Genomic DNA, 27,790 nt, shown 5'->3' on the forward strand with positions numbered 1-27,790 from the left:
AGAAAGAGAGAGAAGGCAAAGTGAACAGAAGGCAAAGTGTCCTTGCCAAACGGAGAAGTGGTCCAGGAGCCCCCCCACCAGACGTTCTTGCTTCCTGACACCAGTGCAGTGTGCTGTGTGTGTATGTGTGTGATGGCACACCAGATGGTCTGTGTGCTCGCTCCCAGTTACACCCATACATACAGTGCATGACCAAAGTGGAAACGGAAGGGTCAACAAGTGAACGCCAACAAATATGGCTGAACTGTTCTGTTTCATCAGTACTCTCTCTGTCTCTATTCTCACACATTATCTCTCTCCCTGTCTGTGTATGACTCTTTCTCTCCCTCTCTCCTCTTTGCCCTCTCTCTCTCCTCTTCCTGTCTCTCTCTTCCTCTCTCAGCCCCCCGCATCTCTCTGATTCGGAGGGGTTTAGTTAAGTGCAGAAGACACATTTCGGTTCAATCCATTCAGTTGTGCAACTGACTGGGTCTCCCGATTCCTTTCCCACTGTCTCCAGTTTACCGTGAGGCTAGCAGCATACTTCAGACTCTACGGTTGACTTAATACTTTCACTGCATTGCATAAGTCGCCTGCGTCCTTTGGCTCGCAGCATAGGGTGGTGTTGTATCACACCGTGCTACCCTGTGATCTGCTTGTTTTTGGAGCAACTACTCCTACCTGTTCCTGTCAGGGAGTGTCTTAGCCCTGAGGCGGCTTGTAAACTGACTTGCGTTTTCATTTCACCCAAGTTCCCTCGTGTAGTCCTTCATCTCAAAAAAAGATCCCAGGTATAATAAGCACCCCCAAAGTGTTTAGCATTCGTCTCATACCAAAATCTGGTTTTGCACTCACACACACGCTCACAGACCTCCATCCCCCAATACAGAGTGCAGTGGGAAAAGAAGTGATGAGAGATCCAGAGCGAGAGATTCAGTATGAACCCCTCACCAACACACACACACACCTTATCTCCCAGTTCTGTGAAGGTGTGAAATCATCGTCCTCTTCATTGATGCTTATTCCCATTGCCAAGGAGTTGGTCTGTTGTGGAGCAAAACATACTGCTGCTATGACACTTTATCGTAGTGTAATATAATAGAATATTTATGGAGCCATTGTGTAGCACCTACTTTATCATGCCTTCATAAGATTGGTTTTATCATAGAATTTGCAATGCTCCGTTTGCTTCCATTGCATTGCTGTTTAATTAAAAACATTACGAATATTAGAACAGTCAGAATGAAGTTTTACAATAAAGATAGAATGGACATCGAAGAAGATAATAATATTTTATTCATTCATTATATTTCAATTTACTTGGAAATTCATTATTTCACTACGTGGAGAAACTTAAATACAAATAAATTGTTAGTAAAAACCTTGAAACTGTTTTAGAATAAGAACACCAAACCATTTTCAATACTGTCACTAAGTGGAAGAGTTTGGCAGTCCTTGTGCTGCTCATATAACCAACATAAACCAGAATGACGCAGTACATCGAGGGGTACTTATCTTACACTCCAAAGTCCATTACATCTGAAGGTTTCCAGAGTACTGTATGGTTTTATTTAGTACAAAATAGGGACATTTCAGAAACACACAACTATATAGCTGACAAATGGAAACCATCCAAATGTGAACTCATGAGCAACTTCTTGTCCTGTTAGTTACAATAATGTACAATGTTCACAGCAAAAAAAAAAAAAAAAATTGTAACAAAAAATGTATATTTATTCTATAGAAGTAGTCTATATTGAACACAGCTCTCTCAGCCAGTCAAACCTTCACATGCACAGTTCTGCCTCTCGGGCTCTTAAAGGGATAGTTGATCAAATGTTGTCATTTGGGTGAACTATCCATTTAAGCTCCTCTTGCAGTGGTTTTCTGTACAGTCAATTAGAGTATATATTTACAAATGCAACGAATAATGTTCATTAAAAAAAAACAACGTAAAACTTGATGCAAGTTAAGAAATATTTTTTTTCCGATCCCTTCCTTATCACGCCAAAGGCCATCAAATGTAGTTAGTATAAGTGACTAGCATGAATATTATCCCCTCAACACGCACGCACACACCGCGCAAAAATATGACCAAACACTTCGTAGATGACCCGAACCTTGAAAAAAATGTACAGAGCATTGACCGTGTCCAATATGGCAACCCTAAGCCGCTTATCTGAGGGAGAAGCATTTTGAAGCTTTTCAAAAGATGACTGTATGAATTATTCCTTAATTTATGGAGTCCTCCATCCTTTCATCCTTCCTAGCTGAACCCATCATCCTCAGAGTATGACTATTGCTTCATGGGCATTCCACTCACTGAACTCTGAGTAAAACGGTCTTTTTGTGAATGAATCTAGACTGAACTGAAATCAGAGTTCTGTATTAAAAAGGCACAGTACTGCTGAAGGCCACCCAGCACCACAAATAAAACGCAACATTTTTAAAGAAAAGCAAAAGAAAAGAGTTGGATGTCAATACGTGCACTTTGGGTCTCACAGGAAGCGCCATAAGGTCACCGTCAGGGTCATGTGATGTGCAACCACAGGAAGTAAGGTCACGTGCAGGTCAACGGTTATGATGATGATGATGATGTCATGATAGCATGCTGCACTTCGGCATTTGCAGTGATCAAAACAAAGGTGACATGTGAGGGCCAGTGGAGGCTGGTGGCTTCCTGGTGTTTGATACCGTTCCGTTCATTTAACTCGAGCCATTACGATGAGCCTGTCCTCCCATTTAAAGTGACACCAGCATCCCCTGGTGGGGGCGTGGATGCAGCGACTCATGTAACTTGAGTCATGCTTGATTGAGCCTGCTTGGAGTCGGAATTATAGATTCAGGCAGAAGAATACTTTTAGAAGCTCACTAGACATTATCCTGCACTGTAAATGCAACTGTATAAACTGTACAAACAGCCCCCGTCTTGCAAAAAGACAATGAATAATATTCATATACTTAGTGACACGTTTCACCACCATGTCGACAGACACTGACGCCTCCTTACGGTTGCCCTGGAGGGAAAAGTACCTCTAACACACACAATAATATCAAGATAATGCTTTGACCGGAAAAACAATATGGCAAACCCAAATAATTCAAATGTGTACCGCATAGTAGTTCAAGATAGATAGACAATACCTTCCATGTAATAATCTACTCATTTGTGTTAATATATGTTTGTACATCATTTCAGGAAGATGTCTGGTTCTAAGTGTCGCTACTAAGTCAATAGGCTACAGAGAATAAAACAGTTGGAATAGTCTCCACAATCCCTCCACAAATTCAGTGATTCCCAAATGATAACGTACAATCCTCCAGTAGTGTCCTGCAGCATTGCGTTAGTGTACAGAATCTCACACGTGTCTGTTATGTGTCTCTTAAGAAGTCTCCTATGTGTTTGTGACAGTAGTGTGCGGATGGGTGGGGCATGGGATGACAATAAGCCACAAGGTGACGTGAGGAACAGCCCTGTGAAGATGGCGAATAGAACAGCCACTGGAGAGCCCCTACAGGTTTGGATGTCCAAATGTCTGGCTACACAAACCTACGGGCCTGGCTGTTTAACCAGCTGGCTACAAAGGAGTTCAGTTTACTGCAGCACCACCTACTGGCCTGGCTGCCTATCCCTCCACCTGGCTGACCTACTGATCAACCAGCTGGCTACACAAAGGAGTTCATAGCGGAGGTATTAACAGGGGACGGGGCCTCAGAGCTTTCGTGACCCCCAGCAGTGTCCCTGGCGGAGCTCTTTCCGCTATACTGTCCGATAAAAGACCCATCCTCGTTGAACTGGCCGTCACCCCCATCGCCGCCGTAGTCTACTAAACTGTCGTCACTGTTGTCCCTGTGCACCGTCCCGTTAGACGGCGTGCGGCTCCCTTTTAACGGCTTATGGTCCTCAGTGTCACTAGGAGAAAACGACATGCAGGTGAAATGATGACAGATGTAAACAAGGAGTTTAGTGAATGGCGTTTTCTTTAGATGGAGCACTGAAGAATTTCCAATTACTTTTACTACCATTACCCAAGTATTGTAAAGAAAGATAGCCTGGATTCAAATGTGTCTAATTCCAGAAAAAACATATATTATTTCACAGCTTATGAAAATATTTGTTTATATCCTGAATTGGGTTGAAATTTGGACTCAGAAGGCACTACTTCTGACAGTATCGTTTAAAAAAAAATCTAGCCCCAAGTCTAAAAAAAATGATGTGAGCGATTAGTTGGTTTTCATCACGCAACAGGGGAATACAAGCAAAATCATACCCATTCCAAATTTCCCCTGAAGCCATGACATGAGGTGGAAAATAATACATATTTGCTGTATTGCTAGACATAAACGTTTCTCCCCAACAAAAGTTGCAATGACAAACTGAAAATCCAAAGATGTAATAAACAATCACATGAAAAGCGAATTAATTGTCAGCCAAACATCCCCAAGCATAAATAACAGACAATCACACTTTTGCAAACAAATGAAGAAACTGCAAAGAAATCTTTCTTTGAGGATTAACATTAGTTAGTCAACATTCAAATCAATGTCAGGTGATGACTCATGACAGTGAAGAGCAGGTGGACTCTCTTTCATAAAGCCTTCATAATGCTATCACACTTGTATTACACCTGTTATAGCCATTCATAACAGGTTATGTCAGCTAATAAAACTATTTAACAAGACTCCAACGTCATCAGGATGCAATCCTACTGCAGATTAACGACTGAAAGCACTGCAGTGGACACCAATGATGATGATAAGTTATGACACCACTATGTAGGCTTTGTGACAGTTAATGACAGTTTATAGCACAGACAAGGACAGTGGTGTAAATCTGGGGTGGGTTTACAGCAGGCCTTTTTCTCCAAGTGGCAGTAAGTACTGTTTATCAGAACGATATCACAGTATAGCAGCCCTTTGGTCACTCCTCTCAGGCCGGTCTTGCAGTGCCCTTCATTACCTTGTCTGAGACCTACATACCCCAATTAACAAGAGTGCAGAGGAAGTGATCACGCAGAGAGAGATAATCACAACCCCCCCACCCACCCACCAGCATGCACAGATGAGACAAGCCTGCACTGGTTGCTAACCCATCTGTGTTTTTCATGTGGGTTTTACTGTTCCCTTCTGTGTCTAAGCACACAGCACCCACACATCCATCCAAACATAGCAGTATGTATCTTTCTTCAACATCACATTGCCCCCTTGTAAGTGTAGACACTGGCGCATTCAAGGTCAATAGTTACACCATAGTTACAGGATTTATGCACGCCTGCAGTCAAACCGGAACAGCTTAGTAGAGTTAGATGAGTATTTATTGACATAAAAGCTCCATGGTTGGAATAATGGCATGGATGGAACATTTGATTTCCTTTCACAAAGGAAATAACAAGTAATATAGAGTATATTACACATTTAGCCTTGTGTTATATTGTCTAATACTTGTCATTTCAACAACATACACTCTGTTCTATTGTCTATTATTTTGCTATTTGAATGGACAGGTTTAGCTTATTAGTAGCGTATTGTCTCTCACGTTATGATCGTGAACGAGATAAGAGTTATGTGGACCGAATAAGAATAGCTTTTTTGCCTTGTTGAAACTTGACATAACATCTTCCACTCCAACATGGCCTTTTAACTCCAACATGGCCTTTTAACTCCAACATGGCCTTTTAACTCCAACATGGCCTTTTAACTCCAACATGGCCTTTTAACTCCAACATGGCCTTTTAACTCCAACATGCTGATAGCTTCATACTGGATGACATACTGTACATACGTATCTATGACTTCATTCAAGACATTATTGCCTACAGCGAGTTTTATATACGATCTTCATCACGCCATGCACATCACACAACATTATATATCCATAATTCCATATACACTGTGTAAAGTATGTGGACAGCCCTTCAAATTAGTGGATGAGGCTATTTCAGCCACACCCGTTTCTGACAGGTGTAGAAAATGTTGGTGGAGATGGACTAATGGTCTGGGGCTGTTTTTCATGGTTCGGGCTAGACCCCTTAGTTCCAGTGAAGGGAAATCTTAACACTACAGCATACAATGACATTCTAGATGATTCTGTGCTTCCAACTTTGTGGCAACAGTTTGGGGAAGGCCCTTTCCTGTTTCAGCATGACAATGCCCCTGTGCACAAAGCGAGGTCCATACAGAAATGGTTTGTCGAGATCGGTGTGGAAGAACTTGACTGGCCTACAAAGAGCCCTGACCTCAAACCCATCGATTCCCTTCGGGATGAATTGGAACGCCGACTGCGAGCCAGGCTATAATCAGTGTACGACTTCACTAATGCTCTTGTGGTTGAATGGAAGCAAGTCCCTGCAGCAAATGTTCCAACATCTAGTGGAAAGCCTTGCCAGAAGAGTGGAGGCTGTTATAGCAGCAAAGGGGTGACCAACTCCATATTAATGCCCATGATTTTGGAATGAGATGTTCAACAAGCAGGTGTCCACATACTTTTGGCGGTGTAGTGTATTTATGTATTACAGCATAGATAAATATGTTCTATAATATACATTCTATGTTTAAATACATGATACAAAAAGTAATAATATCAAATATAAGAAGGGAAAAAAACTTCATATAAATTGGGAAAAAGCTGGACTAGTACAAAATAATGTTTCCAAAAACGCTATACATAATAAGTAAAGTGCTTCATTTTTCTTAATATCTGCGTGCATGGTTGGAAAAGCAAGCAGCCTAAAAACAGTTAGAAGGCGCTATAGCAAGCATAACTAGATTACTGCAGTTAGTCAGAGCTTATATCAACTGGGATGAGTGTACTTACTGTACAGTATGCATATGTATGCAAATATTAATTTATTAAGTATGTACGTATATTCCATAATACAAAAGCTACTATATATTTATATGCACAATGTATTTGTTACAAGGTACTCATTTGGTTCTAAATGTGAAATTAGTGGGGCAGCTATCTATGCATGCCAGCTTGGAATACTGAAAAAAAAAAATCAAAAAAGCTTTTAAAAGTCCCCGAAAAACCTATACCCCGAAAACGTAGACCTGAATAATACTGTATATCCTGCTTATCGAATGACGCAACACAGTCAAACACACTACAATATCAATCTGGCCCCCAAGCCACCAACGCACTAAGCGGAGAAGAATCCCTCCCCGTCCTTGTCCCTTACCCAACCTCTTCCAGAAGAAGAGGCTTGTGCTTTACAGTGTAGCTCCAAAGGTCTGCAATGCCAGAATCCGTTAGAACGATGGTAGGCCCGCGGCAAGTGGAGGTCAGCTGTTAGGATGGGGAGGCCAGAGCGCCTGCCTTGCTGACAGGAACCAGGTCTGGGGAGGGAGCAAGGGCTTGGGGGGGTGGTTGGGGGGTGGGGCTTGGGGCAGGGAAGAATTAGGGCCAAACAGGCTCCAGGAGAGTCATGTTTCTCACCTGTATTCCCCGAAAGTACAGTCATCCTCTTTCATGGGCTGGAACTCTGGGTCTGTGTGCGCGTCCTCCTTTTCTTTCACTGGGGGAAGAGATTCATCAAATGGGTCTTTTTACTTACGGCCTAAGATGGGTGATGGATATGAAGGCGACAACGTGTGTATGCGTAGGTGTGTGCTGTGTGTGTATGCATGCGTGTTTGTGTGTCAACCAAAAGTACCCACCTGGGTATTTTCCTCCCTTGTTTCTCTGTATGAAGCAGATGATGAGGAGAACGAGGATGAGGAGAGCGATGGCACACATCAGGCCGATGAACCAGCCCTGAGTAGCAATGTCCACCTGTCGGGCTGCCATAGCTGGTCAGGCAGAGAGGGAAGGAAGAGACTATCAGAAAACTGTTCATGACTGGCCTGTTGCTTTAATTGAGAAAGGAAATATAAGTAACGTTTAGTTCCTGTACTGGAGTACAATGAAAATCTAATGCACAATAAAGTTTTGTTAACTTCTAAGTGTTTTAGACATCTTCTATTGTAATCAAGGCTACTAAAGGGGATACGAACCAACAAGTTGTGGAGGAGACATAAGTGCATGATAGTATGAAAGTAGGTTTCCAAAGAGCCCTTTGTAAGTATTTTATTGTTTGGAAATTGTTACATAGTGTTACTGCAAAAGACAATTGGTGTGTTAGTGATGTTATGTTAAACATCTCGTCTCGCGGAAGCTACAGGCACATGAATGCAGAGCGTATTGAAGACGGCTAACAGCTCGACTTCTACAGTGCATGACGCAAACAACATTCGCGTCCCCACACCACACACAGTACACACACATTACAAACAAAACCAAATGTTAACCACAGCGGGAGAGAGAATTAGGTGGATTATTAGACAGTTACACATCAGTCTTCTATATCATGTGAATGGTATCCATCATCTATATGAGAATGTTCTTACTGTGCGTCTCTCCAGAAACAAGACTGTGTTCCTAACTTCAACACAAATATGCGAACAGGACAACATCATGCAGGTCAGGAAACTACCAAGTCTACATCTCTACTGAACATGCCTACAGTATGTTTCCATAAGAAAAACTTCAACAACAGATATAGGGATTGTATACCACAGGCACCGAACAGGTTTCTTGAGTAGTGAAGAATAACAAAGCTTCCGCATACACACACGTTTCTCAATCTCTACAACACAACACAGGGCAAGGCAAAGCGAGGCCGGGCGCCAACCGCGTGCTGCCTCACCTGGAATCATCACCAAAAGCTCTTCTGATTGGTGGAGCACCGCTTGGCCGTTGTGACCCTTGGCGACCACGCGCACCCTATAGGACAGGCCCTCCTTTAAGCCCTTCAGCACATAGGCCCGAGAGCCATTTACATACTCTTTCTGCCACTCCTCTTCACCTAGAGAGTTGCAGGACGAAAGATGTACGGCGCACATATTAGGACATCCATTGCAGTCAGTCGAGAAGTGTTCATGTCCTAATACGTACGCCGTACACTGATAAGTTGGAATGGGCTATTGGTGTTCATGCAGAGATGGTTTTTACTTGTGTATCTATTGAAACGCTATAGGCAGAGGTGGGGTAATATATATAGCATCACATATGGTATCTATATTAGATATTACTACATCTGTACATTTGCGTTATGTTATTTCATGGAGTTCTACGAATGAAGTATGGTGATTACAAACATTTGTGGGATGCGTCTCAGTGAACTGGGGTTACGAGACTAAATACTACAGCGTGACTCTTGAATAGGAGACTGAAAAGAGTCTGAAACTACATTATTGGGATTGAATTGATAGGAATGACGCATCATGCTAATTCACTTCCTGATTATTTTCAAGGTATAGGTGTGAGAGAGCCATACTACACACACTGTGTGTTTTTAACCCCTCACTGCTGGTCAATAAAAACAAGTCCAATCGACATTGAACGTGAAATATTATTTGAGACTGTCTATGCTGCTTTTGACTATGAACCATTTGAATAGGTTTGTGCCAACTGTTTAAAGGCAATATTCTGTATTCTGGCCAATCACACAGAGGATATTTGTATTATCCAATCACAGAAATCAGTTTTTGCTCATATCTGGGCACGAGGCAAAGTAACAGCAGCCAGCCTCATAACTGCCAAGTTTTTAATACACCTGCAACAGTCAGTCATTGAGTAGGAGTCTCTTGCCACCTATAATGTTGAAATATACGTGATAGAGGAATATATCTTACTGTTATCGTTCTCTACTATATATTCTACGTAAACATTTTTTTCCGCTCCCCAGTATTCCCAACTGATCAGCGTTCCGTCCTCTCCCACGGAAGAGCTAACGTTCCCGAATGCCGGAGCCGCTGGATGCACTGAGCACAAGAGAAGAAGACAGCAATGAAGCTAAATTCAGCTTCAATAAAATGAGGAGTCTAATTCACCTTCAGATGGTGCGCCTATCTATGCACTCACCTATTGCGGAATATTAGCTCGTGATTCAACATTTACATCCGTCTACATCACAACATAGTCTACAGATCCAAATCAAAACGAGACGGGCTTCGATTTTCCGTTCCAGCTTCTATCACTCTAAAGTCGATCAATAACCTTACAGTTCCTCTGTTGTTCATGAGCCTTTCGATCAAATTAATACGCTAGAGCCTAAACATTTGTAATACACATTCTATAATACAATGGATGATAACATCAAATCCTTGTGAACCGTCAATCAGAAGAGAAGCAACAATATGACGTACTACGGCATGACTGGGAATGTGACAAGGTCTATAGCAGCTGTACCCTTGTGGAATGGGAGGTGTGTCGGAGGAGACCGTGCTACGGGAGGTGAGGGTTGGGCGTTCCCTGGAACAACATGGAGAGGGATAAGAAACATCACACAACACCACAGGCGAAGACACACAACAGACACACCAGCGGCAGAGGTAGACGACACAAACCACAGGCAAAGATCGGCAGTGAGGTTACACAGGTCCATTGGCATGCAGCGGAAGTGCAAACAGACAATCAGCATGTTTGAGGGGGGGGGGGATCAGTTTGAGCAAGGTTCAAACACGCACAATGTCATGCATGGGACAGGCAGCACCAGCCGGACATAGAAATAGACATAGATCAGCAGTTGCAGGGGGAGAGCTAAAGTCTCCATAACGCAGTTAGAAAATAAGACTCTTGAGGTGTCTTGAGTCTGTTGTATGGCAAAAGGTGTTGCAGCAGCCAAAGATGCATCACGTCACATTTGAACGTCTTTATCCAGTTACGGTGAGCTCCAAAAAGTATTGGGACAGTGACACATTTTTGGTTGTTTTGTCTTGTTAAAAAGAAAAATGCGATTTTTTTTTAACCTCTTGGCAATAAGGAAGTGATACCAAAAGCTCAAGAGAAGTTTCACGTGTTTATTAGCAAGGATGCCGTCAGCTGAGTGCGTACATTTAGAAAGCTCACAATCTTATACTCTTATCCCTCTTGTTAGTCAACACCCTCTTGGTAGGTGTCACCCACCCATCTATACATTTTATGACCCCAGTGAGTTTCCCATATCTCCCATGTGGAATGTCCATGGTCCTCCTTCACAGAGATGCTTTGTTAATAAAGGCTCAGATCAGTGTGAGGAGCATCTGTAGGAGGGGTGTGCACTTTGACAACCACACCGACTGAGGGCTGATGCATTAGGACTTTTGAGAGGGAAAAGGGACACAAAAAAGGGGAGAAAGCGGATATAGAGGTCGATGATCTGACCCCTGAAGTCCCCGGATGTGTCCGTGAGTGAGTCTCAGAGAAGTCCAAATGAACATGCTTTAATATCAGTATAGAAGGTGCACAAGGGTAGAGAATGAGCCAACTGTGTTTAACAAAGTACAACTGGAACACAATCCACTATTGTTATTACAACTGCTACACTGAGGTAATATCATGCTTTGGTACGATTCTGTAGACCTTTTCACATGCTAAACGCTAAAATGATTTTGTACATCCACAAACATCCACAAAAACGACCTACAGTACAAAACAGAGTACCATGCTTTATAAACAATTATAAACTGGGTGGTTCAAGCCCCAAATGCTGATTGGCTGAAAGCCGTATACAACGGGTATGACAAAACATTTTTACTCTTCAAATTACGTTGGTAACCAGTTTATAATAGCAATAAGGAACCTTGGGGTTTGTATATGGCCAATATACCACGGCTAAAGGCTGTATCCAGGCACTCCGCATTGTGTCATGCTTAAGAAGAGCCCGTAGATGTATTGGCCATATACCACACCCTTATTGCACACCAGGCCTTATTGCTTAAGTATAAAACACAAAAACACAATCTAGATGTTTGGGGGATGACATTCCTGAGTTGACTTGAAGCATTCAAAATGGTTGACAGGTAATCCTCATATGAATGGGGTATGCATCGATAGAAACTGACTACAGATCAGGTTGTTTTCTGCTTGTGACCATCATCAACACGTTAACACTTACCTTCATCCATGATAGTGGCGGCTTCCTCTGTAACGACAGGCCCTGCTCCCTGGCCTGTTTTGGCATTGAAATAAAACTTGTAACGCGTGCTGTACTTGAGGTTAATGAGAGTGACGGTGGTCTCGTTGGCTGGCAGGGCCAGCTCCTCCACCGGACCCAGCACGTTGGAGATATTGACTGGAAGAGTGGAAGAGGATGTGGCAGGGGTGTAGCAAGATGAGTGGAAGGGGGAAAAGTTGTAGTAAGAAGGGGCAGGTAGATGGATGGATGGGTGGAGGGAGGGAGGGAGGGAGGGAGGGAGGGAGGGAGGGAGGGAGGGAGGGAGGGAGGGAGGGAGGGAGGGAGGGAGGGAGGGAGGGAGGGAGGGAGGGAGAGGTGAAAGAGGGGGCAAGGGCAGAGGTGTAGCAAGATAATACGGGTGGAAAGGTGGGGGGATGGAGAGGTGGATGGAAGTGACATCAGATTATCCATCAAAGCTATGGAGTGGTTCTCACTGTTCGATGATGTCGTTTCTAGCTATCACAGGCTAGACCCCTTGGTACATACACCTCGCAATAATACCGAATACATATGGCGCTAACAAGACATGTAAAGGAGGGCATACTGTGAACAGCAGACAGGACTACAAGCTACAAATAGAAAAGGTACTCCCTGGCTAAGATACTGCTAACCAGTAAAGGTGCTCCCTCCGTCGAAGCTCTGGCAGAACCTCTAGCTCTTGATGCCTACTATTTGATGGCTGACCTAACCCTCCCTCCGTCGAAGCTCTGGCAGAACCTCTTGATGCCTACTATTTGATGGCTGACCTAGCCCTCCTACAGCCAAAACATAAGTATAAGCTATGGAAGCTCACCTGTCTGATATTTCAGGGTGTAGCCGGTGAGGAGTCCGTTTCGGTCGTAGGGAGGGCCCCACTCCAGAGTGAGAGAGTCCAGGCTAGGCTTGGTGATCTTCAGGAAAGATGGCCGCCCAGGGACTGTAGAGCATGACAGGCGCACAGTAAACGACAGCACGTTGTTTGGCAGACACACAGTGAACAACAGCACGTTTATTGTCTGCAAATGGCAATTCGTATGCAGCATAAAAGCATAGAAACAGACCTGTAACCTTAGCTGAATTGGCCTTGACATGATACCCTCGATACGAACAGAATAGAATGTTGGCTCCTCCTACCTCCCTCAGGGGTCTCGAACTGCTGGTTGGAGCTGGCGGGGCCCTCCCCCTTGCCGTTGAAGACCCTGACGTTGAACAGGTAGAGGCTGTAGGGCTGCAGGCCTGGGAGCATGCCATGACTCTTGTTCCCACTGAAGGTCAGGACCTGCTGCTCCACATGGTGTGGGTTGTGTTTGTGGAGGCTCCGCTCACGCCAGTAGTACACCTGGTAGGACACAAAACGACATGCTTTCAACGGGGGATGATCCAGAGCTGTGTGTGTGTGTGTGTGTGTGTGTGTGTGTGTGTGTGTGTGTGTGTGTGTGTGTGTGTGTGTGTGTGTGTGTGTGTGTGTGTGTGTGTACCTTGTATCCCTTAAGACGTCCCCGTACTGTCTTAGGTGGGACAGGCTCCCAGTGCACCTCAGCCAGACTGCTGTTCAACACTAGAACCTGGACATTGTCTGGTGCCTGCATCGGCACTGTGGAAGCAGAGGTTAGAGGGAGTGGAACACAGTTTAGAGGGAGCAGGACACAATGTAGAGGCTTCATTAAACCCACTGGTCTAGTTACAGTAACTCGTCACAGTACAGGTTAAAGGGAGAGATACTTGTAGTCATGTAGTCTCTTTCGACAACTTTTAGTCTGGCAAGTCACGCAAACACATACTGTATGGGTCGGTTTTCAAGACCAAGATCAAACCTAGCCCTGGACTAAAAATCAATTGCAATAAAAAAAATCTATTTAGCATGCTTTTAGTCCAGGACTATCCTAGGCTTAATCTGTGTTCAAGAAACTGGACCATAGTGTCTCCCTAAAACGCAAAGTTGAGTTGTTCCTCACAGTCCTCCCCGGAGTGTCCGGTGACCACAGCTGGCTCAGGTCCAATCCCGTAGTCGTTGATGGCTTGAACCTGGACCTCGTAGGGTGTGAAGGTGGGCGTGCCAGAGACCATGAACTTGGAGACGTTAGCCACGGTCACTGACGTCCACTCCTTGTCCACGTCCTTCTGTCTCCACATCACCTTGTACTGCAGGCCTGGTCCGTTGGCCTGGTGACCTGACATTGGCTGCAGATAAGATGAGAGAAAGTTTAACCGCATTGTAATTACTGAATCCGAAGGTAATTCATTAGTTTGGCTAAGAGTACATCAGGCACCATCACCCTTACACATACAATGATGCTTACCTTCCATGAGATCACAAGGTTGTCGTGTTCCGTTCCAAAGCCATCAACTCCACTGGGGTTCTCATCAGGAGCTAAATGGGACAAACAAATTCCAATGAAACAAAATGCCAAAATCAACAGCATGCCCAAATCTACATACTGTAAGTCAACACATTACGCAATCAACCACATTAAGCAAGTAAATCCTACAGTCTGTACCTGAAGGGTTGGTCTTGTACATGCGGGAGGGCAATGAGGGGTTGGAGAAGCCCACTTCATTGAGGGCCAGGACTCGGAAGGCGTAGTGGACATAAGGAGACAGCTTAAGGTGGGCCGTGGTCTTAGAGCCCGGAACCAGGGTCAGGTTGTGCCAGTGGCCATGGTGGTGGAGAGAGTCTGTGTATTGGATCACAAACACTGGGGGGGGGGGTAGAAAAGTGGTGAGCGATTGCAGAGAACGCAAGCCATGTTTTTTACACTCCAACCATTAGATTGTATTTGGAATGTATTAGCTAACTCCCGTCTTTGGAGAGTTAACAATCAAATGCAAATAGGCCTAAGCTCTCTGAGCGCACTCATATACTGGATAATTAACAAGAACATCCTGGAAGATACTATCCCCAAACCTGCACATTTTTAAAACCCATGAAATCCATTGTTGAAGACATATGACATGGGTAGTGTGGTGCAAACATAACTAGCAAGTGCTCTGAGTGGTGCTAACCTCATTAAACGCATTCTGAGTTTAACTAGCTACAGTACACTCTCAGGATAATAACGATACAGTCAGCTTCGAGCTTCTGAGAGCTTCTGAGAGTAGGCCAGTAAGGTCATTAACAGACACACGCGCACACATACCGTGAATAGGGCTGTTGTGTTCGTCTCCGGGTATCCAGGTCAGCTGGACACTCCTGGGCTTCTGGTCTGTCAGCTCCAGGTCAGTAGGAGGGTCTGGTTGTTCTGGAGAAGAAACACACAAGACATGAGGAGATAAATCAACTGGGTTTAGGACAGTGCATTGGAGTAGCACTTTAACGACACGACAGCAACGCCACGACTCAATGTTGAGGTTAACGATGAAGCAGCATGCGCTCTCGAGCTGGATGGAGATGACGCATTTTCAGAAGGACCCCGCTGTGTGACGGGATGGAGAGGGAGATAAATGATCTTAGCATTCAAAGGCACTGCTAATTACTTCACACGCACAACCTAGAAGTTTGAATTGTACTACGTCGGTCATGTATCTACTCAACACATGCAAAACAGCATGAGCGTTCGACATATAAGCGGGGGAACGAAAAAAATCTGCAAACCGCAGACAGTAAGACTGAAATCCAAAAGGCCATAAAACACGGTGGTTTAAAATCAAAATGATAGTCCCTCCGGTCCGCCCATCGGTCCAGGGGCTGGTGATATTACAAACAAACAGAATAGATGATCACATCTGCGAGCAGCAGAGCATGCTTGAGTTTGCAGACCAGACTGACAGATCCCACCACACACACAAGCGTGGAAGCATAGCTTAAGCACCCGCTTGTGTGTGATGCTGGTTTACCGTAGACTATAGCTGGAGTAGGAGCTGCCTCTGCCAGGTAGGAGGGCAGGTAGGAGTGAAGTAGGGGTTCAGCGGTTAGTGGTACAATAAGACAGACCACCTTCTCTCTCTCACTGGGTATTATTACACATTTACGACAGAATAATGTTATTTTCCCCCAACAACACTAACCCATACTCTTAACAGAAATGCTGTTATACTTCAAGGAAGGTAAAAACCCAGTTACACTTGTACTTGAAGGATTCACAAAAGCATGTGGAGATTGTTCGTATGAGAGAGTGTACATACCGACAACGATGAGCTCAGCGCTAGCAGAGTCCTGGTCCAGAGTGGTGGCCATGATGCAGGTGTAAGTTCCTGCATCATTCTCTGTCACGTCGGTTATGGTCAGGCTGTCAGAGTCCACCAGAAACCTGGGAAGACATAGTCAATGTCAGTCAGTTTAATGTCTCCTCTTATGTCCTCTTATGTTAGTGTACAACCCTTTTGTTTGGGTTGATTTGTGTGTTTTGTGTATGAAGTCAGGAAGATTAGCCTTGATGGAATAACGGATAAACTAAAATACTGTCACAAGAGGAGACATACTATAAAGCTCGGATTGACCGTTGTAGATATAATTGCATGGTGCTCTATGTTGGAAAATGTGTGTTTGACGACCATTGACCTCTCGTCGTCGGGTAGTTCTCCGTCGTCTTTGACCCAGGTCATGGTAGGGATGAGGGAGGGGTCGTGTTTTACTTTACACTCAAACACCACGTTCCTGTTCCTCTGCACCACCTGGTACTCCGGCTGCTTCAGGATACGCGTGGGCTCTGAGGGGAGAGGGGGTCAGGAAACTCAGTAAAGGAGAGCAGAGTAAGTTGAGTCAAAGGGGTAAGTTGAGCCTCCCTTGTTTCTAGGAAACCATAAACCAAAATTAATCATTTGACAAAATAGTTAGGAAGAGGTCATCATTTCATGGAGTGTCAACCAAGAAACCACATGGGAAAAGTGGTAAGCAAGTTAAGTAAAAAAAAAACGGATTTTCACCAAGTCAAATGAATTTATTGTGTTCAGGTTTCATTATGCTTGTATTTGAACCAACGTAGATATTCAAGATTGTTCTATACATCAGTTGGGGTCTCTATAAGCTTCAATACGAGGTCCTAAACCGAGCATGTAAGTGCATCCTTGTAACTGTGTGGGCTAATATAGTCAAAATGTTTGCTTTGGGGTAAGTTAAACCAATATCCTTAAAATTATTAAAAGACAAAAAAGTGATTGTGATTGTGTAGAATTGTGTTTGGGAAATAAAGAAAGACATTGTTTTAAAAAGATAGTGGTAATATTTCATTCAGTGCAGACATTTGTAGGTGTCTTAACTTACACTGTCCAGCGGCTCAATTTACCCCATACTCGGGTTAAGTTGTACCAAGAGAACACTTTTTTTGGGACAAATGTTTACAAGAATTCTAATTATTTCCAGGGAAACACAACATCCTAAAATATATGTAGGTAACCTATGTTAGAAAGAATACTACATTTCCCTTGACGGAGTAATACTGAATGTAAAACAGGGCTCAGGTTACCCCACTCTCCCCTAAAGGATGAACCCAAGCTTGTTCAGCTGTTATACTTCTTTATTGTAACCGTCCACCAGAAATGATGTCAGGTAGAGTAAGCAGGATATGACAAATATTTTCAGCAACTCTTGGAAGTTGGTTTCAAAAAAGCTAAATAACAAAAAGGCATAAAACAGGGTGTATTGTGGTAATCCTAGGCTCTCACCTTTGACCTCAAGATAGACGTGGTTCTCAGAGATGCCCAGAGAGTTCCTGGCCACACAAGTGTACTTCCCACTGTTGACGGCCTGGGCCACATGTATCTCCAGAGTCCCGTTCTCATGCAGCACGTAGGGGTCCCCGTCCAGGGTGCTGGACCTGCTGTCCTTAAACCTGACAGGGGATAAGGGAACCACCGGCTATGAGCTTCTAAGCCGGGAACATTTTGACTGCGTCACATATTCTCCACCCTTCTCCCACCCCTCCCCTCCTCATCATGGATTTAACAATAGTGGAAACTTTGAGAGAAGGGTGGAAAATCTGGACGTGGTCTTCTAAGAATTCAATGGGTCATGAACTCACCATGTTATTTTGGGGATGGGCGAGCCGAAGGAGGAACAGTCCAGTAAGGCGTGGTTGTTCCTGATCACCTGGTAGACCTTGTTAGCTGGAGTCAGGACTCTGGGTGTTTCAGCTATAGAGACAACAATGATTATATACTTAAATTCTTCATGATAAACCATGTGACAACAATAGTGAGTGCTGAGTTCATGCAGTGTAGATCACGTCAGGATGCAATCCAAAGCAGAGACAGAAAAAGCTGAGTTCTAAATTCAAGTATGTGCTGACTCACAGAGAACGTTGACGAAGGCATTGGACAGCAGATATCCATATTCATTGGATGCGTTACACTGATAGACTGCACTGGATCCAGTCTGGACTTCCTCAAAGATGATGGTGTCACCCTCCACCTTCCTACTAGGGTCCTTAGGTGAATCTATCAAAGGATTAAAACAAGTGTCAAAAGTGTCATCATAAACCTATAAAAATGATTCACTTGAACCTTGTCTAAACCTCACATTGGCACATACAATGACTTCATTGCAAGTATTTGGGGAAATATACTTTAGTGTGTGTGCACAGTGAGTACACTGTACGAGATATAGGCAATGCCTCTCAATCAATCAATCAATACTGAGTACTCACTTTCTATGGGGATTCCGTTCATGGCCCAGGTGATGGTGGGTTTGGGGGTACCACTGGCCCTGCAGATCATATTACCCCTCTCCCTGGGAGCCAGCACCAGGTTTCTGGGGGTACTGATCCAGTACGGGGCCGCTGGGAGGGGAACACAAGGCAAGCCGATGGTTGGGTTATTGATTACCTCACATCACAAAAGGGTCAGCAACAATGGCACAGTGAACAATATCGAAAGGCAGGCAACCGGTTAATGACTGAACCCCCTGCTCCAGATAACACAATTTAAAAATCTATACGGGAGATAGATAGACAGCATACAGCATAGAAGCCCAGAGGGCAGATAGAACAAGTCAGCCTTGCGTTCCCGACCGATTTCAGCCCTGCTCATCACTGACCGTTGTTTTGTGGTGCTATTGAACAGCATAGTGAAAAGCAGACAGGAAAAGTAGGACGACCGCAAGTCAGAAGAGCAGCGGGTTGAATTCTAACCCATGACCACTCTGCTATAGGCTACATGTGTGCCAGCCAGTCAGTGGCACTAACTGCTAAGTCACATGACCAACCTTTGACGGTGACGCGGATGGTGTGGTGTACGGAGGCCAGGCGGTTGCGGGCGGTGCAGCGGTACTCTCCGGCGTCCGCCTCAGACACGTCAACGATACGCAGTGTCTTCTGGAAGTGCAGGAAGGAAGTCCGCTTGGCAGGGAACTCCCCGCTCACCTTACTCCATGACACCTCTGGAGTGGGTCTGGAGGGGGGAGGAGAGGGAGGGTGGGAGGGAGGGGGAGGAGAAAGAGAGATAGGGAACACATTAGAAGTTTCCAGTGAACCCCCCCCCCCTCCTTCTGCTTTCAGAACAGCCTCAATATCTCGGGGCATGGACTCTACGAAGACGTGGATGTCGATTAAGGCATCCCCCCGCACCTCTCTGATTCCGAGGGGTTGGGTTAAATGCGGAAGACATTTCAGTTGAATGCTTTCAGTTGTACAACTGACTAGGTATCTCCCTTTCCCTTTCCCTTTTCCCTTTCTACAAGGTGTCGAAAGCGTTCCACAGGGATGCTGGGCCATGTTGACTCCAATGCTTCCCACAGTTGTGTCAAGTTGGCTGGATGTCCTTTGGGTGGTAGACCATTCCTGATACGGGTAACTGAAAAACCCCAGCAGCGTTGCAGTTCTTGACACAAACCGGTGCGCCTGGCACCTACAGCAATACCCCGTTCAAAGGCATATAAATCTTTTGTCTTGCCCATTTACCCTCTGAATGGCACACATACACAATCCATGTCTCAATTGTCTTGACGCTTAAAGATCCTTCTTTAACCGGTCACTTCCCCTTCATCAACACTGATTGAAGTGGATTTAACAAGTGACATCAATAAGGGATCATAGCTTTTACCTGGATTCACCAGGTCAGTCTATGTCATGGAAAGAGCATAATGTTTTGCACAGTCAGTGTATAAGCACACATACAAAATGGTATAATGCATTAATAATAGAGGTATATTAAAAACATAATACAGGTAAAACAAATGGACATTTTCTCATTGACACTGTGTCCTTACAGTCCCTCAGCGATACACTCCAGCTCCAGGACCTGTCCTCTCAGCACCATCTTGGAGGTGCTGGAGCCAGACGGAATCAGGAAGGTGGGTCTCCTCTCCTCCGCCGAGCCATCTGCAGTCACAGGGGAGGGGTCAGAGACACAGTTAGTCACAACAAGACTTCTACTGTTCTATCTATTCTATTTCTATGGCTCTTCTACCACAGTCAGCGCTGAGCCACTGTGGAGGACCAGGTCAGGGCTCACACTCAAACCCAGCAATTGACTTTCAAAGGTGATTCCTGTTTGAGCAGAGTTTTTAGTGAACCTGATCTCCGCAAGCATATAGGAAAATGGCCTTTAATTAAAAGTCTATCGCTGTGTGAAGGTGCTAAATCTGTATTGGATTGAATCCTCGCCTTCATCACTTACTGTGAAGGTGCTCTTTGGACGAGGGGTACTAAGAGGCGGTATACATTTGTAGAACATGTATTTTCTTATGCAGCTATAACAGTAAACTACTTTCTAGTAGTGTAAGATATGGATAACAAATACTTTGAGGACAATCAAAAGGATTATTGGTGGTTATGATTTCACGAGTTCAACAAATGGCGCTTGTGACTGTGGCAACGATGATACATGTAGACATTAATTGAGGCACATGCAAGCATTACTTTGAGAATCGACTCTCTCCGATTGGCTTTGATGTAGCCTCCTGACAAAATGACTGACTATATCTATTCACACGACATGTATCTTCAGGGTACCAGACAGACAGACACACAGGAAGTGATGCTTTTACAAACAATGAGAAATGAACTGATAGGAGATGAAAGAGTGTTTTAAAAGTGGATTGGGAGGAAAGAATTAGGTTGGCTGGTGTGAAAATAATCAAATAACAAACTGGGGTGTTGGTAGTGGTTGGAACATTCACAGTTTGGAAGCTGTCAATCTACTTTGCTCTAATTCAATATATTACTATAATAGAGAGAAAGTGTAAAGTAATCTACTGAATAAAATACACTGCTCAAAAAAATAAAGGGAACACTTAAACAACACAATGTAACTCCAAGTCAATCACACTTCTGTGAAATCAAACTGTCCACTTAGGAAGCAACACTGATTGACAATAAATTTCACATGCTGTTGTGCAAATGGAATAGACAAAAGGTGGAAATTATAGGCAATTAGCAAGACACCCCAATAAAGGAATGGTTCTGCAGGTGGTGACCACAGACCACTTCTCAGTTCCTATGCTTCCTGGCTGATGTTTTGGTCACTTTTGAATGCTGGCGGTGCTTTCACTCTAGTGGTAGCATGAGACGGAGTCTACAACCCACACAAGTGGCTCAGGTAGTGCAGTTCATCCAGGATGGCACATCAATGCGAGCTGTGGCAAAAAGGTTTGCTGTGTCTGTCAGCGTAGTGTCCAGAGCATGGAGGCGCTACCAGGAGACAGGCCAGTACATCAGGAGACGTGGAGGAGGCCGTAGGAGGGCAACAACCCAGCAGCAGGACCGCTACCTCTGCCTTTGTGCAAGGAGGTGCACTGCCAGAGCCCTGCAAAATGACCTCCAGCAGGCCACAAATGTGCATGTGTCTGCTCAAACGGTCAGAAACAGACTCCATGAGGGTGGTATGAGGGCCCGACGTCCACAGGTGGGGGTTGTGCTTACAGCCCAACACCGTGCAGGACGTTTGGCATTTGCCAGAGAACACCAAGATTGGCAAATTCGCCACTGGCGCCCTGTGCTCTTCACAGATGAAAGCAGGTTCACACTGAGCACATGAGCACATGTGACAGACGTGACAGAGTCTGGAGACGCCGTGGAGAACGTTCTGCTGCCTGCAACATCCTCCAGCATGACAGGTTTGGCGGTGGGTCAGTCATGGTGTGGGGTGGCATTTCTTTGTGGGGCCGCACAGGCCTCCATGTGCTCGCCAGAGGTAGCCTGACTGCCATTAGGTACCGAGATGAGATCCTCAGACCCCTTGTGAGACCATATGCTGACACATGCACATTTGTGGCCTGCTGGAGGTCATTTTGCAGGGCTCTGGCAGTGCACCTCCTTGCACAAAGAAGGAGGTAGCGGTCCTGCTGCTGGGTTGTTGCCCTCCTACGGCCTCCTCCACGTCTGGGGGTCCCATTCTGTGAACTTGTGTGGTCTACCACTTCGCAGCTGAGCTGTTGTCGCTCCTAGATGTTTCCACTTGACAACAACAGCACTTACAGTTGACCGGGGCAGCTCTAGCAGGGCAGAAATCTTGTCGGAAAGGTGGCATCCAATAACGGTGCCACGTTGAAAGTCACTGAGCATTTCAGTACGGGCCATTCTACTGTCAATGTTTGTCTATGGAGATTGCATGGCTGTTTGCTCGATTTTCTAGCCGAATCCACTAATTTGAAGGGCTGTCCACATACTTTTGGCCATGTTGTGTATGAGGATGGCAAAGGCAGAGTCATCATGCAATGGTTCAGCATTTGAAATGATGTTAATAAATAGTTGCTGTCGAAAAGAATGTAGTCTCTCACAAAATGTTATTTCATTGGACAAGTCAGGATCAGAAGTTGGGAGCCGTTTAAGGGTTGAATGTTAGTGGTTTGAGTTCTAGTGTTGGTTTACTACTACGGGAAAGGGTATCACTAGGGTAAAGGGTTAATGCTAGTTATGTGTTTGATTGCTAATATTGGTTGCCAACCAACGTAGGGAGAAATCACTAGGGAAACGGTTAAGGGGTTACTGTAACGTTAGAGGTTGGTATCTAGTTGGTTGATTACTACGGGAGGAGGATGACCACTAGGGGGTACCAAAACTCACCACTAAGAAAATCAGTTTCATTGTATAAAGCAGCAACAGTCTCATTGATTGCATCCACTGTAACAAAACAGGAAATAATCAAACATGCCACATGTTGAAATTGAGTGATAGTAAACAAGCAGTAAAGGGATTGGGCAAAATTAACATAAATGCTTGATTCTAAAATCAAACCGTGTGAACGGAACAAAATACTGGATACTGATCATACATTAAAAAAGCCTACAGTTGAAGTCGGAAGTTTACATACACGAGATATTAAAACTCGTTTTTCAAACACTCCACAAATTTCTTGTCAACAAACTATAGTTTTGGCAAGTCGGTTAGGACATCTACTTTGTGCATGACACAAGAAATGTATCCAACAATTGTTCACAGACAGATTATTTCACTTATAATTCACTGTATCACAATTCCAGTGGGTCAGAAGTTTACATACACTAAGTTGACTGTGCCTTTAAACAGCTTGGAAAATTCCAGAAAATGATGTCATGGCTTTAGAAGCTTTTGATAGGCTAATTGACATCATTTGAGTCAATTGGATGTGTACCTGTGGGTGTATTTCAAGGCCTACCTTCAAACTCAGTGCCTCTTTGCTTGACATCATGGGAAAATCAAAAGAAATCAGCCAAGACCTCAGAAAAAAAATTGTAGACTGGTTCATCCTTGGGAGCAATTTCCAAGCGCCTGAAGGTACCACGTTCATCTGTACAAACAATAGTACGCAAGTATAAACACCATGGGACCACGCAGCCGTCATACCGCTCAGGAAGGAGACGCGTTCTGTCTCCTAGAGATGAACGTACTTTGGTGCGAAAAGTGCAAATCAATCCCAGAACAACAGAAAAGGACCTTGTGAAGATGCTGGAGGAAACAGGTACAAAAGTATCTATACCCACAGTAAAACGAGTCCTATATCGACATAACCTGAAAGGCTGCTCAGCAAGGAAGAAGCCACTGCTCCAAAACCGCCATAAAAAAGCCAGACTACGGTTTGCAACTGCACATGGGGACAAAGATCATACTTTTTGGAAAAATGTCCTCTGGTCTGATGAAACAAAAATAGAACTGTTTGGCCATAATGACCATCTTTATGCTTGGGGGAAAAAGGGGGAAAAGGGTGAGGCTTGCAAGCCGAAGAACACCATCCCAACCATGAAGCACGGGGGTGGCAGCATCATGTTGTGGGGTGCTTTGCTGCAGGAGGGACTGGTGCACTTCACAAAATAGATGGCATCATGAGGTAGGAAAATTATGTGGATATATTGAAGCAACATCTCAAGACATCAGTCAGGAAGTTAAAGCTTGGTCGCAAATGGGTCTTCCAAATGGACAATGACTTCAACCATACTTCCAAAGTTGTGGCAAAATGGCTTAAGGACAACAAAGTCAAGGTATTGGAGTGGCCATCACAAAGCCCTGACCTCAATACTATAGAACATTTGTGGGCAGAACTGAAAAAGCGTGTGCGAGCAAGGAGGCCTACAAACCTGACTCAGTTACACCAGCTCTGTCAGGAGGAATGGGCCAAAATTCACCCAACTTATTGTGGGAAGCTTGTGGAAGGCTACCTGAAACATTGGACCCAAGTTAAACAATTTAAAGGCAATGCTACCAAATACGAATTGAGTGTATGTAAACTTCTGACCCACTGGGAATGTGATGAAAGAAATAAAAGCTGAAATAAGTCATTATCTCTACTATTATTCCGACATTTCACATTCTTAAAATAAAGTGGTGATCCTAACTGACCTAAGACAGTGAATTTTTACTCGGATTAAATGTCAGGAATTGTGAAAAACTGAGTTTAAATGTATTTGGCTAAGGTGTATGTAAATTTCCGACTTCAACTGTAGATATTGGTCATCAAACCTCGTCTGTGAATCTGTACGGTCTGGACAATTTGGCATCATGGCAATCAGTCAGTGGTAAACGCTAGACTGTATGAGAAGGCCTTTTGTTGTTGAGAGTGTACACTATACAGAGCAGTCATGAAAGCAGAGGCTTTACAAATTCAGTTAACTTGGTGGTGGGGCTACATTGCACGTAATGCAGAGAATAACCTGTAAGTTATTTTACAATGTGTCTTTTCATCATAATGACTACTGGACTACTCCTGGCGACGCTGAGGTTGGGATCAGAGATAGGAAACACACTTTCCCTCCTACCCAAACTGACACACACATTCAACGCGCAAGCACGTTCACACCCACACGCAGGAACACACATGCTCGCATTCACTCGTGCACACATGAGCACACGCACGCACTCACGGTTGAGCACTGTGACGGTGATGGGTTGTTTCTGCTGGATGGTCTGTGTGTGAGGAAAGCGGGCGTAACAGATGTAGTCGTTCCTCGAGTCCTCCTTCAGGACGTTGGAGAAGTGCAGGTCTCCGTTCAACGCCTGGGACACACGGATGCTCTGAGGCAGCCTCTGGAAGTCTAAGGGAGGAGAGGAGAGATGTGTTTCAGTCGAAAGGGAAGGGGGAGAGACATGGTTAAGGCCTGGGATATCCTAATGATCTGAGTCGGTCTCTGGGAGACTGAGGAAGAGGTGGCAATTAGGAGGAATGTCAGTGAGCAACAGTTTGGAGACTTTAGTAAATATCTCATTTAATTTCATCAATTACAAGCAAAGAACCCAGAAAGAAACAGGACAGGCAATCTAAGATTTCCCCATTCAGAAACTCGGGTGTTTGCATTTCTCCTTCTCTATGTACAGTATGTAGCTAACAGGCCTAGACATAACAAATAGCATGCGACTTACTGATGTCCATCCAGAAGATGATGGGAGGGGGCAGGCCGGCAGGGGGCCGGCACTGTAGCACCAGAGACACGCCCTCCTGAACGATGATCGGCTCGTTTCTTTCCTTCGACCACAAGGGGGACCCTGAAGAGGTGGAGAGGAACACACCTCATAAGTTAGATAGCCCAAATACACACGAGGAAAACATGGTATACTGTACCAGTATGTGGTTTCTACAGTCATCGGATGTCACCAAAAGGTCTGAGAGAACAAGGGGACATGGAAGTAGTGAGTTCTAGCTACGTGGAAGGAATGAGTTCTAGCTACGTGGCAGGAATGAGTTCTAGCTACGTGGAAGGAATGAGTTCTAGCTACGTGGAAGGAATGAGTTCTAGCTACGTGGAAGGAATGAGTTCTAGCTACGTGGAAGGAATGAGTTCTAGCTACGTGGAAGGAATGAGTTCTAGCTACGTGGAAGGAATGAGTTCTAGCTACGTGGAAGGAATGAGTTCTAGCTACATGGAAGGAATGAGTTCTAGCTACATGGAAGGAATGAGTTCTAGCTACATGGAAGGAATGAGTTCTAGCCACATAGAAGGAATGAGTTCCAGCTACATGGAAGGAATGAGTTCCAGCTACATGGAAGGAATGAGTTCCAGCTACATGGAAGGAATGAGTTCTAGCTACATGGAAGGAATGAGTTCTAGCTACATGGAAGGAATGAGTTCTAGCTACATGGAAGGAATGAGTTCTAGCTACGTGGAAGGAATGAGTTCTAGCTACGTGGAAGGAATGAGTTCTAGCTACGTGGAAGGAATGAGTTCTAGCTACGTGGAAGGAATGAGTTCTAGCTACGTGGAAGGAATGAGTTCGAGCTACGTGGAAGGAATGAGTTCGAGCTACATGGAAGGAATGAGTTCGAGCTACATGGAAGGAATGAGTTCTAGCTACGTGGAAGGAATGAGTTCCAGCTACGTGGAAGGAATGAGTTCCAGCTACGTGGAAGGAATGAGTTCTAGCTACGTGGAAGGAATGAGTTCTAGCTACGTGGAAGGAATGAGTTCTAGCTACGTGGAAGGAATGAGTTCTAGCTACGTGGAAGGAATGAGTTCTAGCTACGTGGAAGGAATGAGTTCTAGCTACGTGGAAGGAATGAGTTCTAGCTACGTGGAAGGAATGAGTTCTAGCTACATGGAAGGAATGAGTTCTAGCTACGTGGAAGGAATGAGTTCTAGCTACGTGGAAGGAATGAGTTCTAGCTACATGGAAGGAATGAGTTCTAGCTACATGGAAGGAATGAGTTCTAGCTACATGGAAGGAATGAGTTCTAGCTACATGGAAGGAATGAGTTCTAGCTACATGGAAGGAATGAGTTCTAGCTACGTGGAAGGAATGAGTTCTAGCTACGTGGAAGGAATGAGTTCTAGCTACGTGGAAGGAATGAGTTCTAGCTACATGGAAGGAATGAGTTCTAGCTACATGGAAGGAATGAGTTCTAGCTACGTGGAAGGAATGAGTTCTAGCTACGTGGAAGGAATGAGTTCTAGCTACATGGAAGGAATGAGTTTAAGCTACTAAATCGCATCAAGCTAAAGGTTAAATAGGTGTATCCAGGTAACAATTATTATCATGCTGTCTTTCCACATGTAACCTTTACCTGCCATGAAGAGAGCATTGATGATGGAAAATACATCTTATTCGTTTCAAGAAAAGAGAGAAAGAGACAGATTGAATGGTCACAAATCAGAGACACGTCAGAGATGAGCTCAGTGGAGAATAGAGTGAGACAGACATGAGGTGATATGAGATGACTGAGAGGTGAGATATCGGAGAGACAGAATGGTGAGAGGCCCAGCCAGAGAAAGAGAGAGGGAGAGAGAGGGCGAAAATGAGAGAGGGAGAGAGGGAGACAGAGAGAGCGAGAAAGACAGAAAATGACAGCGAAAAGGTGAAAGCGATAACACATCTTAGAGATGCTTACTGGACTGTCTGATGACGATATTGTTTGATACTGCAGTCCCATGTTCGTTCCTGGCCGTACACTGGTACACCCCCTCATATGACTCAACCTTCTCTCCACTGATGTCCACCACCAGGGTGCCAGAGTGGGGTCGCATTGTGACCTTGGGGTCCTGGTCAATGTCAAAGTGGGTCCCGTTCCTGGTCCACGAAAAG

At 44.6% G+C, this 27,790-nt stretch overlaps 1 protein-coding gene across 1 annotated transcript; it reads right to left on the minus strand.

The window, feature by feature from the left end:
• Window positions 1-1,275: 1,275 nt before the first annotated feature.
• Window positions 1,276-27,790, minus strand: LOC120054170 (neuronal cell adhesion molecule-like). The gene is made up of 24 exons (XM_039001609.1): window positions 27,597-27,790; window positions 25,637-25,759; window positions 25,141-25,311; window positions 22,871-22,927; window positions 20,074-20,185; window positions 19,072-19,256; window positions 18,504-18,646; window positions 18,162-18,294; window positions 17,891-18,002; window positions 17,535-17,701; window positions 16,432-16,579; window positions 16,056-16,180; window positions 15,071-15,172; window positions 14,432-14,629; window positions 14,234-14,304; window positions 13,889-14,114; window positions 13,412-13,527; window positions 13,068-13,272; window positions 12,748-12,870; window positions 11,895-12,071; window positions 8,664-8,822; window positions 7,636-7,767; window positions 7,415-7,493; window positions 1,276-3,892 (listed from the first exon to the last, which is right to left on the minus strand). The coding sequence occupies exons 1-24, from the start codon at window positions 27,730-27,732 to the stop codon at window positions 3,646-3,648; spliced, it is 3,447 nt and encodes a 1,148-aa protein (XP_038857537.1). The 5' UTR covers window positions 27,733-27,790; the 3' UTR covers window positions 1,276-3,645.

The sequence above is a fragment of the Salvelinus namaycush genome, chromosome 9, assembly GCF_016432855.1.
Source record: "Salvelinus namaycush isolate Seneca chromosome 9, SaNama_1.0, whole genome shotgun sequence".
In the NCBI taxonomy this organism is placed as follows: domain Eukaryota; kingdom Metazoa; phylum Chordata; class Actinopteri; order Salmoniformes; family Salmonidae; genus Salvelinus; species Salvelinus namaycush.

Bases quoted from the DNA above. Each gene is read 5' to 3' on its own strand.
- LOC120054170 (XM_039001609.1), bottom strand. From the start codon at position 27,732: ATGCGACCCCACTCTGGCACCCTGGTGGTGGACATCAGTGGAGAGAAG. The intron at 17,702-17,890 runs GTGAGTTCATGA...ATCCCCTGTCAG, and splicing joins CCCATCCCCAAAATAACATG to GTTTAAGGACAGCAGGTCCA. The intron at 7,768-8,663 runs GTGAGGCAGCAC...CTGCCTGACCAG, and splicing joins GCTTTTGGTGATGATTCCAG to CTATGGCAGCCCGACAGGTG.